This window comes from Oncorhynchus clarkii, chromosome 30 (genome assembly GCF_045791955.1).
Source record: "Oncorhynchus clarkii lewisi isolate Uvic-CL-2024 chromosome 30, UVic_Ocla_1.0, whole genome shotgun sequence".
Classification (NCBI taxonomy): Eukaryota; Metazoa; Chordata; class Actinopteri; order Salmoniformes; family Salmonidae; genus Oncorhynchus; species Oncorhynchus clarkii.
In genome coordinates, this window is record NC_092176.1 from 24,555,979 (window position 1) to 24,569,440 (window position 13,462).

Consider the following 13,462-nt stretch of genomic DNA (forward strand, 5'->3'; position numbering starts at 1 on the left):
TATTTTCTCTTGCTCTCCTACTCCCCCCCCCCCACCCCCCCCCCCCCTCTCTCTCTCTCTCTCTCTCTCTCGGTTAGAGCATAAATAATCATGTCCATCCGTGTGTAACTGCTTAGAGTGATGCGTGGAGGCAAGACAGACCTAATAATTTCAGACAGTAAATCTGAATCTGAATAACTGATTTATTCATAGGTCATAGTACTAACTGACATTTACATTTAAACACACACTCTCCTACTGTCTCTTTCCTTGGCCCAAAAGTAAGTGTGTGTGTGTGTGTGTGTGTGTGTGTGTGTGTGTGTGTGTGTGTGTGTGTGTGTGTGTGTGTGTGTGTGTGTGTGTGTGTGTGTGTGTGTGAGAGAGAGAGTGTGTAAGGAACATATCTTTAAGTACTAACAACCACAAGAAGGTGCTGAGTAAAAGGAACACACCTTTTTCGTTTTGTTACGTATTCTTGCCAAGAGAGAAGGAGTCTTGATATTGACTAAATGCCTTAGCCATGACAGATCTGTATTCGTACTGGGACCAACTCTGACAACAAGAGATGATTGAGGACCTGAACAGGACACACACACACATACTGAGATAGAGCTACAAAGCTACAAAGCTCTTTATCCAGGCTTTGGTTTGATCAAGACAGCAAAATTGAATTATATTCTGAGAAAACGAAGCAGTCTGTCTTCAAATAGGTAGGCTAGTATCCTCATGGGGTGAGGGTTAGATTTTAGGGTGAGGGATGGAGGGGGTGGGGACACCGAATAAAATGTAAAACGCATCAGGTAATTTTATCATTTAGATGACATTTTCAAGTTAGAGTGGAATAGCAGGCACTTGTCTTCATGATGCCATTAGGTCTGGTCAGAAAGATGTCTTTCGATTTACATTAGATAACATGGACGGGGGACCTGATCCTCAAGCCTACATCAGCACTCCTACTCTGAGACGCCCAATAAATACGGCTCCATGTTTAAAATTCCCAGTCTGGCATTTTTTGCCCTTGACTTCTCAGATCTCCCTCTCTCTATTTCCTATTTTATAAATAAATGTTTAAAAAAAGTCGTAAAATTATGAATGAAAATGGAGTCTGATTCATATTTTGGTATTTGCTCCATTAGTCCATTGTTGATATAGTCCCAAAATCTTTTGCATGTCAGCAATCAAGTTTTCAAGATATGTAACTTTCAAAATACAGTTTTTTATTTTAACTAGGCAAGTCAGTTAAGAACATATTCTTATTTACAATGACAGCCAAGGAACAGTGAGGTAACTGCCTTCTTCAGGGGCAAAACGACAGATGATTTTTACCTTGTCAGCTCAGGGATTTGATGTAGCAACCATTCAGTTACTGGCCCAACACTTTAACCTCTAGGCTGCCTGCTTCCCCTAGGCTAATCTGGCTTGTATGATGCATTTTGCATCATGTGATGCTGCGTTTGGCTTCATGTGATGGAAAATGCATCATAGGTGCAAATTTCAGTATTTTGAGGAGGACTGGTCCTAGACCGCCATCCACTGGATATCTCTAGATATCTACATTTGTTATCTGAATAATACTAAAACTTGGTCTTCAAAGCTATCACTAGAGGACGCTGTTACATTATAAATCACTTCTTCATACAGGCAGGTGTATGTGAGGGGTACAGAGATGAGGTAGTCATTCAGGAATCATGTTAAACACTATTATTGCACACAGAGTGAGTCCATGCACGTTATGTGACTTGTAATCACATTTTTACTTCTGAACTTATTTCGGCTTGCCTTAAAGTGTAAATTGTATTGAGACATTTATATTGGACAATTTAGCCACCACACACACAATACCCCATAATGCCAAAGTGGAATGATGTTTTTATCAATTTTTACCAATTAAATATGAAATGTCAAGTCATTGAGTCAATAAGTATTCAACCCCTTTGTTAATCCTTTAGCCACAATGGAGAGGGGTGAAATGTTAGTCTAGACGCATTAACATCCCATGTCCAGAGTTTGATTCAAGTTGAAAAATAATACATTTGTCATTGTTCTGGATACAAAAATGCATTGAATTCTACCAAAACTAATTCTGATCATTAAACTAAAGGAACAAACAGCATGATAAACATGGTCTGACATGGTCAAAAGACTGTGTGCAGCCATTCCAGTCACTCCCAGTAGGCCTTAGAGCATGTACCCCTTCTAACTCTATTCTCCATTGGCCGGTAGAGGGGGTACACACACTTGACAGGGGATTAACGGCAAACACACATACAACAGAAATGCATTGAATTGGAAACATGCCGATATACAATATGACATATTTGGATCCTACAGTGTGTATGCCAGTGACACAAAATCTCAATGAAATCCACTTTATATTCAGGCTGTAACTCCACAAAATGTAGAAAAAGTCAAGGGGTGTGAATAGTTTAAGGCACTGTATGTATACAGGGCATCATTATATAAACATACATAGACAAACATGTGTTTTCCAGTTTATAAAGTATTTCATCTATGTGAAAAACAGCAGGAATCTGCCTCCACATTGGCAAATAAAGTGCAGTAACCGACAGTGTAAATCACAATACTGTCAAAACCATAAAATTATTAAAAATAAGTTTTATAAAAACACCATAAGGATTGAGATGGCTTCTTCCCTTTGCCCAGAGCAGACCTGCAAGCTACAGCCAACACCTATGATTTGATAAGGATGAGCTTGTTTCAGATTTGCACTGGTGTTAGGAAATTGATTGTATTGATGTATTGCCCTTAATACATTAAATCACCTGATCAAGATACAAATCATTCACATTTAGCTTTACAGACAGTAGTTATTACTCTGGTACCCAACAGCTTGCTGGGGTTTATCACACAGTATAGGCCTTTATGTCAGCCCTTGCAAAGGCAAACACACACATATATATATATATATATATATATATATCTCCTGCCAGCAGTACAGCAGATATACATTTCTCTCACCATGTACTGTCTCTGTGGGTTTCTCTCAGATACAGCCCAGCCAGTGGCAGAGTGGGTAAACATTTCTCTGAGCAGTTATATGAGGCTGTGGCCACGCAGAGACACATAAAAACGTGTGAAATCAATAAACTTTCTTCATCACAGTCCAAGTGGATTAGGTGGACTTTAGTCCAACTTTTTGGACTAATCCACCTAGTGGAAGTGCATATATACAGTACATTTCTCTTGAGTCTTCCTCAGAAATATATTTCTGCTAGTCTTGTTAGTGGCAAAGCGTATATATAAATATATGGCTAATGATGGGGTCAGTGACACAGAACGTCGGTCTCAAACTGCAGCAGCTGTCCCATGAAGGCCAGGTTAGGAGAGATGACCTGGCGTCGCTGCTTCACGAAGTCGAAAGCCTCGTCCAATCGGACGCGGCGGGCGTGGATGAGGTAGGCCAGACAGATAGTGGCCGAGCGAGAGATGCCGGCCTGGCAGTGCACCAGCACACGACCACCACTCTCCTTCACCGAGTCTGCAACAGAGAAGGTACAGAGCAGGGTAGTTAGCTTTGAGCTCTGTGTTTTAGCACACAGTCTCAATAGTCTAAAATGGTTTCCTTCCTCGTCTCTTCAATCTAGATATATGTGAAAGAAATGTCCCAGAAATTGGCAATCTTTCACCTGTCCTGCGTTTTCAAATTAAGGAGAGGAGACAATGGTCGTGTTCCCCTGCTCAGACGTTGCTGACGCATGCCAGATCTTACAATGCCTTGATAGATACTTTACGTACCAGCTTACCACATCATATGTTATATTAATCTGGTGCACAACGCCACAGTCGATGACATGGCACGCAACCATTGGTGGATGATTGCAACGTCTGAGCAGGGGAACCTGACCAATGTCTGCATACCAAATCAGAATAAGGTGCCTTTTGGGACACACCCAGAAGGTGATGCTAGTAGTAGTAGAACTGACCTATGAAGGCGATGGCCTCAGGGAAGCGGGCTGCGATGTCTGCAGCCAGGCTGTCCTCTACAGTAAGTCTCATGTATTTTAGGTCCTCTTCATACAGGTTGGGGCTGGAGGAGGACACGTTGAGCACTGCCGTGATCCCCGCTGCAGTGAGAGTTTCACGCCTTGAGGAATGAACTGCACTGCCCAGGAACAGGAAGGGGAGGAGCTCCACTGGACCCTCCTGTTAATCGAACACAAACCAACCAATCAAAAACAATAACCAACCAAAACATGACTGATTTCAATCCATGAAGGAAAAACATCCCAAACCAAATAAAGTAGTGGACAAATGCCTGAGAAAAATGTCCTCATGCAACTGTTTCAGTTATTTTCCCAGTCTCTCACCTGATCATAGAGTGGTGTTTTCCGCCCTGTCACGCTAGGCTCTGGGTCCATCATTGGAGGGCTGTGTCCCAGCAGGCTTGGGGAGTTGAAACAGACTTCTGGATATTCTTCATGGAACCCCTCAAAGCCACCTGCCATTAAGAAACATTACAATGACACTCAGCAGCTTATGACATAACTCCTTACCTCTTCTGTACCAGATAAGAACATGACCTAGTTAGATGATGGTTTGTAGAGGAAATTATAAAAAATGTATGTAACGAAATAATATGGTTATTATAATATTTTGGCCTAAAAATATGAATTAACAACTCCAACTTTGGACTTTTTGGGGTATTCTTGTTTTATTTTGTAGGCCATTTGATTTCATTCAAAATGTATCTAATAGTCAACTTGTTTTGCTTTGTAGCCTGGTAAATCTCACCTTTTAGAAAGCAGATCTGTGCTGAGCTGGATTGGACATCGGCTTGTAGAGCGTTCAGCAGCATACTGGCCAAGCTCTCCCCTTTCAGTTCGGCCATAGAAAGGCTACTCTCATCAAGCACCACCATTGGTGAGAAATCCCCCCTGCACAGCCGACCAAGGAGGTCCTTGTCCGCGACCAACCACTCCAAACAAACAACGGAGCTCTTGGACCGACGCCGGAGCATGGAGTTCCAGTTGACATTGCGGGACTCAGAGATGTGAGTCCTGGAGAAGGCAAGGAAAGGCCGACAGTCCAGCAGTACACAGCCACCTGAGGCGAACTGGTCCCGGGGAGTTCTGAGGATGTGGGCCAACTCAATACCAGTTATCTCCAGAGGCTCGCTGGTTGAACACATTATTTACTTCTGGTCCCAAAAATAAACAGTCACTTTGATTTGTTTCTCCTGTGGAAAGTTATAGACTAGCCTAAAAGCAACAAAATGTTTGGCAAAACACACTTGTTCTTGATCAGAATATATTTCAAACTTGATCAACTAATTAAAACAATTTGACTTCAGTCAGAGAGTACTGAATGTGACTATTTCCATAAACAATTCACCTCGAAATTAGTACTAAACTGTCTTTAGCTCTTGTTTCTTGTTATGAGATTGGAGGGACAGGGTTTTATACCCAACTGCTACTCCGCCCTCTTTTTCCACATAAGGAGGACACATCACAGACGGAACGACCATATAAGCTCATCTGTCTGTACCGGAACTCCTTATAAGGTGTTTGACGTAAAAACTCTGATTTTCCAAAACCACACGTGGTGCTTGGGGTTTACCCTGTGTTTGTTCTAAATTACATCATGTTTTGACTTTAAGCACCCATTTTTAACACACACACACACACACACACACATCTCATTTAAACTGTTTCCATTGATTCACGGCTGATTCATTGAAATTGCAGGGGTGTAGCCTATGACATATAAAACATATTTTTACATGCTATTTTGTTATCAATCAAGGGTTTACAGATAAGTTTAGGGTTGGGTTAAAGGTTATGGTCAGATAAATATATGTGTTTCAGTTCCCATCCTCTAGTTGTGTCCTTGCCTCTGGTTACAGTTGGACGTGTGAAAGTTGATTAGAATTAATACCTTGCTGTTGATTAGAATGGATATCCATTATCAATGTGGTGGAAAAATACCCCCAGACAGCCAGCCAGCCAGCCAGCCAAACTACAGAACAGATACAAAGTTTGTGAATGTCTGTTTGAGATGCATTACTATATATATATATCTCGACTTGCTTCTCTCTATATATATATATTATTTAAAAAGTAACTTTTCATTAAGAAAACATATTTTAGGCATAGTTATAGTGAAGCAAGTCAATTATGGTCTTCATTTTGACAGTTTGTTTCAAAAGTTATATATTTTTGTCATTTAGTAGTAAATCTCTCTCTTTTTCGCCCTAGAGGTGCAACTCTACCATTGAAATCATGATGCAGAGGGAAGGTGCCTCTACGTCATCTCAAGGGAGGGATAAAGGGGGGCCGCTTTGTTATTGTTTTAACTGCAGATTGCAGCTTTAAATCAAATCAAATGTCACATGCGACGAATACAGCAGGTGTAGACTTTACTGTGAAATGCTTACTTATGAGCCCTTTCCCAACAATGCAGAATTAAAAAGTAAGAAAATCAACTATTTTGTGAATGTTGAGATGTTATAAAGAATGTTATAAAGACAAGGGGCCAAACACACAGGCATGGAAAATACCAGGCTGCAGGACTGTGTGTGTGTGTGTGTGTGTGTGTGTATGTGTGTGTGTGTGTGTGGATTAGTGGGTGCATTGATGCATGTGTGTGTGAGCGCTTATGTAATGAGTTAGGCTATTCTGCACAGCAGAGAAGGGTAAATATTTACATCATACCCTATTCATAAACTGTTTCCCACCCCCTCTATCTGGCTCCCTCCCTCTATCTGGCTCCCTCCCTCTATCTGGCTCCCTCCCTCCCTCTGGCTCCCTCCCTCTCTCTGGCTCCCTCCCTCTCTCTGGCTCCCTCCCTCTCTCTGGCTCCCTCCCTCTCTCTGGCTCCCTCCCTCTCTCTGGCTCCCTCCCTCTCTCTGGCTCCCTCCCTCTCTCTGGCTCCCTCCCTCTCTCTGGCTCCCTCCCTCTCTCTGGCTCCCTCCCTCTCTATGATTTACATGTTAATCTGACCCCAGTCTGGTTGGAGTTGTCCCTAATCTGAGCTAATGTTCTGTAGAATTCCATTCATTAACTCTTTCATAGCATTAATTAACTCTGTTATTCATAACTCTATTTCAACTTTGGCTCCATTCATTCTTTACAACAACAATAGTAACCATGATTGTCTACCACTGGTGAGTCATAACTGTGTGCAGTGATGATGTATGTAGTTGTAATTATGTAGGCAGCAGGACTGTGGTACTATGCTAGAGTATCTACCTTCCATCAGCACAAAATACAGCTAAACAGTCATCTGACCTCCTGCTCCCTTCTCCACCACTTCCTTGTAATCCACAGCACATCCATTCACTGTTTCTCCCACTATTTTCCTCCCACTCCACTTCCTTTCTCTCCCTCCATCTCTCATTCTCTCTTTCCCCCTCCCTTGTCTTTGTAAACTGAGACTGCACGTATTGTACCAGAGTGACACACACACACACACACAGTCGCACGGTTATAATTGCCAACAGGCACACACACGCAACACATATCATGCTTGGCAACCGCTGAGCTAGCTTTACTGACATGCAATACAAACACAATGTGTCATGCTCTCCCACACAAAAACCAGAATATTACTCAGAGCTACAGTACAGTGTTCTATAATCCTTCCTTAAATAGAGACTGTGTGTGTGTGTGTGTGTGTCTACGCACCCGAGGGTGCGCATGGAGGTTAGAGTAACAGGATGTATGTGGTACAGCTTCCTGTAATGCTGACATGTGGGCGGACGACAAGAGGAAAACACCCCCATGACCCCCACACACACACACACACCTTTAAAACCTTCATCCTGGAAAATACACTTTGTTCTTTTTCCAAATGAGTCAGTGAGCAATGCAATAGTGAAATGAATTATTGATGCCACCCTCACATGTAGGATGCTGTGGCTAACACTGAGGCAGTGTGACAAGTCTCTTTTAAAGTCAAGCATTGTCAGTAAAAGGGGCTATTCCATGAAGGTGGGAAATAAAACAAAATAGCTACAGTAGTCAAGACCCTGTATCTCGTATTACTAATAAAGGTTAAGATAGGAAATTCAAATATTTTGAAAGGTTTTGTTTTCAGTTTCACTCACTTGATTACATTGCACAAGTGAATGAAAACCTTGTGTGTATGTTCGTCAACAGTATTACTGCGCATATCAATGTTGAGCAACCATGATGCTTTGTAAAAACACACTGGACACTTTGAAGGAGCTGGTTTTACAAATGGAATATTTTTTTGTGAGAGGAAACCATCTTTTGATTGATTGGCTAATAACTCCAGTACAAAATACTGATGGTGATGATGAGTGAAGGGCCCTAATGTAGACTGTTTTACTTCTCTGTTATGGCCCTCTCTCACGTGTCTCTCTCTAGCCCACTTTTTAATACTCTATCTGAATGAAAAGGGAACTTGAATATGGAAACTGTCTCTGTTTCCCCTCCCCCTCGCCTACCCTCCCCCCCTGCTCCCACAGTGGATTATCTAGAATTAGGTTAACGTTTGGGAATATTCATCTGAAAAAGTCTAATCTAGGAGTTTTACCTCCATCCCTCACTCCTCTCATCATCCCTCTTTTCATCCTATCCCACGTGTCTATAATCTTCTCTCCGTTCAGAAAACCTTAAGGTCAATCAAGTGAATTAAAATAAATGTGTGTGTGTGTGTGTGTGTGCTACACTCTCTGAGATAGTTATTAACAGTGTCAGTATTCATTTACACCTTCTCTTAACTTTTGTGTGTTTTTTTAACTCAAAATCTTGTCCATCCCTTCTCATATTCCACATCAGTCACATTCTTGTTCCTCTGTCATTATCTCTTCCCTTCCCTCTCCTCTCCTCTTCTCTCTGTTGTCTCAGAGTCATCAATCTGGTGGAAGGACACACACATATTGTTCAGACTTTATGACATTATGTCATTCTATTTTCTCGTCAACTCTGACACCAGAAATGTGTCCTTGATTATTCAAGGAAAAAGTTAACATGTCTGTTACTTCTCACTCTCACTGCTGCTCACTGCTGTATGTGTAGTATCTTTCCTATTTATTGTAATTCTGTATCTACTATTCCTGGCAACTAACAGTAGATACTTCAAAATGTAACATCTGTTGGGAGGCTGTGGGATATGAGGGTAATAAGAAACAATTATAATCGGTGCGATTTCCTACACAGGGAATATTTTGAATTTTGGAAGGGAAATGAGATTGGACTTATCTGCTACCACAGAAGATCTGTCCTGGTTCCACCAATTTCACACGGCCAAATTTCTCAATGAATCTTTTGAACATCCATTCATATTTTTTCTAATTAATCCCTCCATCATCTCTCTCCCCCTCTCTGTCTCTCCCACTGATATATTTTAATCAATCACTCATTCGGTCACTCTCTCCTCCCCTTTCTCTGTCTTTCTCCCTCCCTCTCCCTCACCCATCATTCACTCTGTCCCCCACCTTTACCCTCCATCCCTCTCACCCAAAAGCAATAGCAAGGGCGAGGCTGGCCGTCAGACTCAGGGCAGTAATCATGATGATGATGACCAGCAGGAGGTCAGTGGGAGGGTGAGAAATGGGGGAGGCATCATAACTAGGAGGGAGGGAGGGCAGGGTGAGGAGAGATCTGGGAGTCGGGACAGGTGACGGGGTGACTGTGGACAAAAGAGAGGGAGAGGTGAAGGGTGATCTGGCCTATTCTGTTTCCAAACGTCTTTATTTTCATCCCATTTCATGCCTATTCTACTGGAAAATTGTAACCCCTGAATGTCTATGCCTCTATCAATGCCTTTGTTAAAGATTGATCTGTCCTCTTGAAGTAATCACTAATCTAACACAGCTGGATAAGTGAAAGCAAAGAATATAACTTTTAACAACTCTTATCACTTTAACATTGAGGGAAGGGAGAAAGGGATGATGCATTTCTGAAGTAGGCCAGGGGCTACATGTATTCAAACTGGCATACCAGTGAGCAGGAAGTGAGTGCGTGAAAGGACAGTTCCTTTGCCATCCGTTAGGAGGCAGCGGTACATGCCCTCCTCATCGACATGCAGCTGGTTCAGCACCACAGAGGAATCCTCAGTAACCACCAGCACTCTGAAATCACCCTCTGTCAGCTAGAGGGAAGTGAAAAATGGGAAAGGGATGGATGAAAGTCTAAATGAATAACATTACATGTATGTGTTCAAAGCCAGAACACTCCAGTGTGTTTGTCTGCGCGTGTGTGTATGCACCCTCACGTCTTACATTTGCAGTCCTTTGCGTCCCTGGAGCCCAGGTGTAGTGATAATCTGGCCGGCCCACCACTAGACTATGCCAGGGGAGGAAACAGTCCAACACTGCCTGTCCCCCCTCTGCTGCCTCCACTGGATACTCTACCAGAGAGAGAGAGGAGTAGGGGGGGAAATCGGGGTAGAGGGAGAGAAGGAGGAGAGAGAATGAAAATGAGAGGGAGGAGGGAGTGAGGAAGAGAGAAGAATGGTTAGAGGAAGGGAGGGATAGACAGTGGGATTGATTTAACCTCAGATTAGAATAGTTTGAACAGGTCAGTATTACCTAAGTCATCTATGACATTCAATAAGAGTAGACAGTGCTGCTGCATAAAGACACACACGGGCTCGCCCACGCATGGACGCACACATGGATGCACGCACACACACTCACCCCCGCAGTCCTGAGTGGTAGAGGGGCAGGTGTGCAGCTTGTACTGACAGGAAAGGCAGTTCATTACTCTCTGATACAGCAACCCTGCAGTTTAAAAAGACAGCACAATTTGTTGCTGATCTATAAAGTTATAACTGTAATGGCAGATGTGTGTGCGTGTGCGATCACAGGCCAATAGGTGAGGTGAAATGATGGCACTATGGAAGGGGGTGAAAGGAATGGCAGGAATGACAAATTAATTAAATTGCTCATGGGCTTACCACATTTGTTTGGGCAGAGACCTGACAAAACGAAAACAAGACATTAGTTAAATTCCACTCTGTAAAGTGTTGCCATACACTGTTATTACAGAAAGAATCATAAACATATTACAGTGCCACTGATATTATTACTGTTGGTATTGTTGATATTAACACTAGGCTACAGCTGAACCAGTCACCTTTCTGGACAAAAGTCTGCAGGTGTTTCTCTAGAATTTTCCTGCCTTTCTCCAGAATTTGAATGGCCTCAAACGTCAGAGGCCCTTACACAGGGAGAGGACAGACAGACGGTAGTCAGTTTCACACGCACACAAATACGCAAGCACAAACGCACGCACGCAGGCACACACACCTGTGAGTTGGCTTCCCTGGAAACGGTCAAACTCACTCTGGTATTCTGTACTGGCCCTGTAGAGGGTGGTCGGGTCTGGGGGCACATACACACACACCACACGCGCACCGTACACACACACGTATTAACATGCTCTGTAACGTCTACTTAGAGATCTGGACCTTTATGGCAGAGTTGGTAGTGCGCTTGGCTCGTAAGTAACAACCACCTACCAATAACTCCACTATACTGGTTGCTGGTGGTTGTGTAGGTGACGTAGGCGTAGTCTAGAATCTTCTTCAGTTCTATCTGGTCCTCTATGGTGGCAGAGGCAGCAGCCAATAGGTAGTCTTCATGGAGGAGCCTGACCCTGCGGTCACACTGCAGACAGGGTCTCCCCACAGGGACACAGCACAGCAGGAACAGGAGACATAGAAGGCTGGGGACAGACAGGAGCCGGACAGACAGTGGGAAAGACAGGGCCCTAACTGCCTTTTCCATAGCTAACTTTACTGACAGCGATGGAGAGAGATTGACCTAAATTGTTTCAACCCCAAAGCATTATGATGCTCTACAAATGCATAACCTCATGGCAGCTGTTTTAATGTTTACTGGGAAATGTTGGCAGGAACAATATACAACTTGTTAACTACTCACTAAAGAAAAGCAACTTAAGTGGTAGAATTAGAACTATAGAATTAGAATGAAGAATTCCATTTCTATGGCAGCAAGCAACACATAGTACTGTGAAGTCACTGACACTAAAGTTTGAAACACTCCATAGAAATATAATTCTACTGTGTTCCTGCAGTAACTTTACAGGGACATCACAACTGTCTTGCTTTGCACAGTTCAATGGGGGCCTAATGGGAACACTTTGTTAAGTTTGTGGCTCACTGCTGACACTCAGTGGTGGAAGCTGGGCATGTGCAACAGCGAAGGCCTGTAACTGCTCGATCAAATCCAGTATAATAACATAGGTGACATGATAATGTATAGTCATGGAGGGTCAATAAAAGGTATTCATGATTGGCACCCTATTCTCTATGCAGTTAAATACTTTTGACCAGGGCCCATAGGGATCTGATCAAAAGCAGTGCACTATATAGGCCAGGGAATAGGGTGCCAGTTGGGATGCAGTCAAAGTGTTTCAGTATTAAAGCCTTCATCAGGGTGTTTTCAACACTGAGCTATATATATATATATATATATATATATATATATATATATATATATATATATATAGCCAGGGCATGACAGTAAAACAACAAATAACATAATAGGCTAACAATGACAGACAGGAGACAAACCATGTAAATGCCATCCATTTTTATTGGCTGGCTATATCTGTAATCAAAACCATACATATCAGAATGACTGGACGTGGATAAAGCAACAGAATGAACCCCATGTAACAAACCCAGACTAAGTCCCAAATGGCACCATATAAACAATGAAAATAAATCGTTTGATTTCACTATTGTAGTTACTATTAGTTATTGTCAAGACCCGGTTACGAACTCGGGTCTCCGGTGTGAGAAATAGTCACTTTGCAAACTGAGCCACTAATAGGCGGCAGAACCCAGAAGATGAGGCAGACACAGCAGTACTGGAAACAGTGTTTTAATAAAGTAAAAAGGAAAGACAAAAACAGAGTACCTCAAGAGAGTCCAACTGACAGAACAAATACTCACAGCATCACTGGGACTGGGTGCTAACATTCAAACACAGAGCAAAGAACTGAGGAAAACTAAGGGTTTAAATACATTCAAGGGAAACGAGGCACAGGTGCAAATCATAACTGGGAACAAGGGAAAACAAAAGGGTCAAAAAGCACAATGGGGGCATCTAGTGGCCAAAACCGGAACAACCCTGGCCGGTTATGTTCAACTATTCTATTTAAGTTTAAACATAACGTGTTGCCATAACGACAGATGAACTCCATGTTTTTGGAAACCAGAATGTGTATGTGGCTTTACAATAAACAATGACTGGATTATAATGAGAGGAAAGTCACCAAGTGATAACACCAACTAATCAATATTCCATGCATGTACATTAGTCATTGCAAATTATAATTTACATGTCAAGACACTTTATTTAAATTGAATTCAATAGCAAATAATAGTAAGGATGGCCTATTGATTAATACCATCGGAAAGTATTCAGACCCCTTGACTTTTCCCACATTTTGTTACATTACAGCCATATTCTAAAATGGATTAAATAACAAAAGATCCTCAGCAATCTACACACAATACTCCATAA

General features: G+C 42.3%; 2 protein-coding genes across 2 annotated transcripts; both read right to left on the reverse strand.

Moving 5' to 3' along the window:
- Nucleotides 1-1,828: 1,828 nt before the first annotated feature.
- On the reverse strand, nt 1,829-5,371 carry LOC139389619 (dual specificity phosphatase 2). Its single transcript, XM_071136474.1, has 4 exons — nt 4,732-5,371; nt 4,308-4,438; nt 3,924-4,143; nt 1,829-3,478 (listed from the first exon to the last, which is right to left on the reverse strand). Exons 1-4 carry the CDS (start codon nt 5,126-5,128, stop codon nt 3,264-3,266), a joined length of 963 nt encoding a protein of 320 aa, XP_070992575.1. The 5' UTR covers nt 5,129-5,371; the 3' UTR covers nt 1,829-3,263.
- Nucleotides 5,372-9,418: 4,047 nt separating this feature from the next.
- Nucleotides 9,419-11,695, reverse strand: LOC139389516 (izumo sperm-egg fusion protein 1). The gene is made up of 8 exons (XM_071136337.1): nt 11,428-11,695; nt 11,216-11,290; nt 11,043-11,126; nt 10,864-10,884; nt 10,604-10,687; nt 10,187-10,314; nt 9,906-10,056; nt 9,419-9,594 (listed from the first exon to the last, which is right to left on the reverse strand). The coding sequence occupies exons 1-8, from the start codon at nt 11,693-11,695 to the stop codon at nt 9,419-9,421; spliced, it is 987 nt and encodes a 328-aa protein (XP_070992438.1).
- Between the last annotated feature and the right edge of the window lie 1,767 nt (nt 11,696-13,462).

Coding starts and splice junctions, on each gene's coding strand:
- LOC139389619 (XM_071136474.1), bottom strand. CDS start 5,128: ATGTGTTCAACCAGCGAGCCTCTGGAGATAACTGGTATTGAGTTGGCC. Junction 4,439..4,731: donor ACAGATCTGCTTTCTAAAAG/GTGAGATTTACC, acceptor TCTTAATGGCAG/GTGGCTTTGAGGGGTTCCAT. Junction 4,144..4,307: donor AAACACCACTCTATGATCAG/GTGAGAGACTGG, acceptor TTCGATTAACAG/GAGGGTCCAGTGGAGCTCCT.
- LOC139389516 (XM_071136337.1), bottom strand. CDS start 11,695: ATGGAAAAGGCAGTTAGGGCCCTGTCTTTCCCACTGTCTGTCCGGCTC. Junction 11,291..11,427: donor CCAGTATAGTGGAGTTATTG/GTAGGTGGTTGT, acceptor ATGTGCCCCCAG/ACCCGACCACCCTCTACAGG. Junction 9,595..9,905: donor CACTCACTTCCTGCTCACTG/GTATGCCAGTTT, acceptor TTTTGTCCACAG/TCACCCCGTCACCTGTCCCG.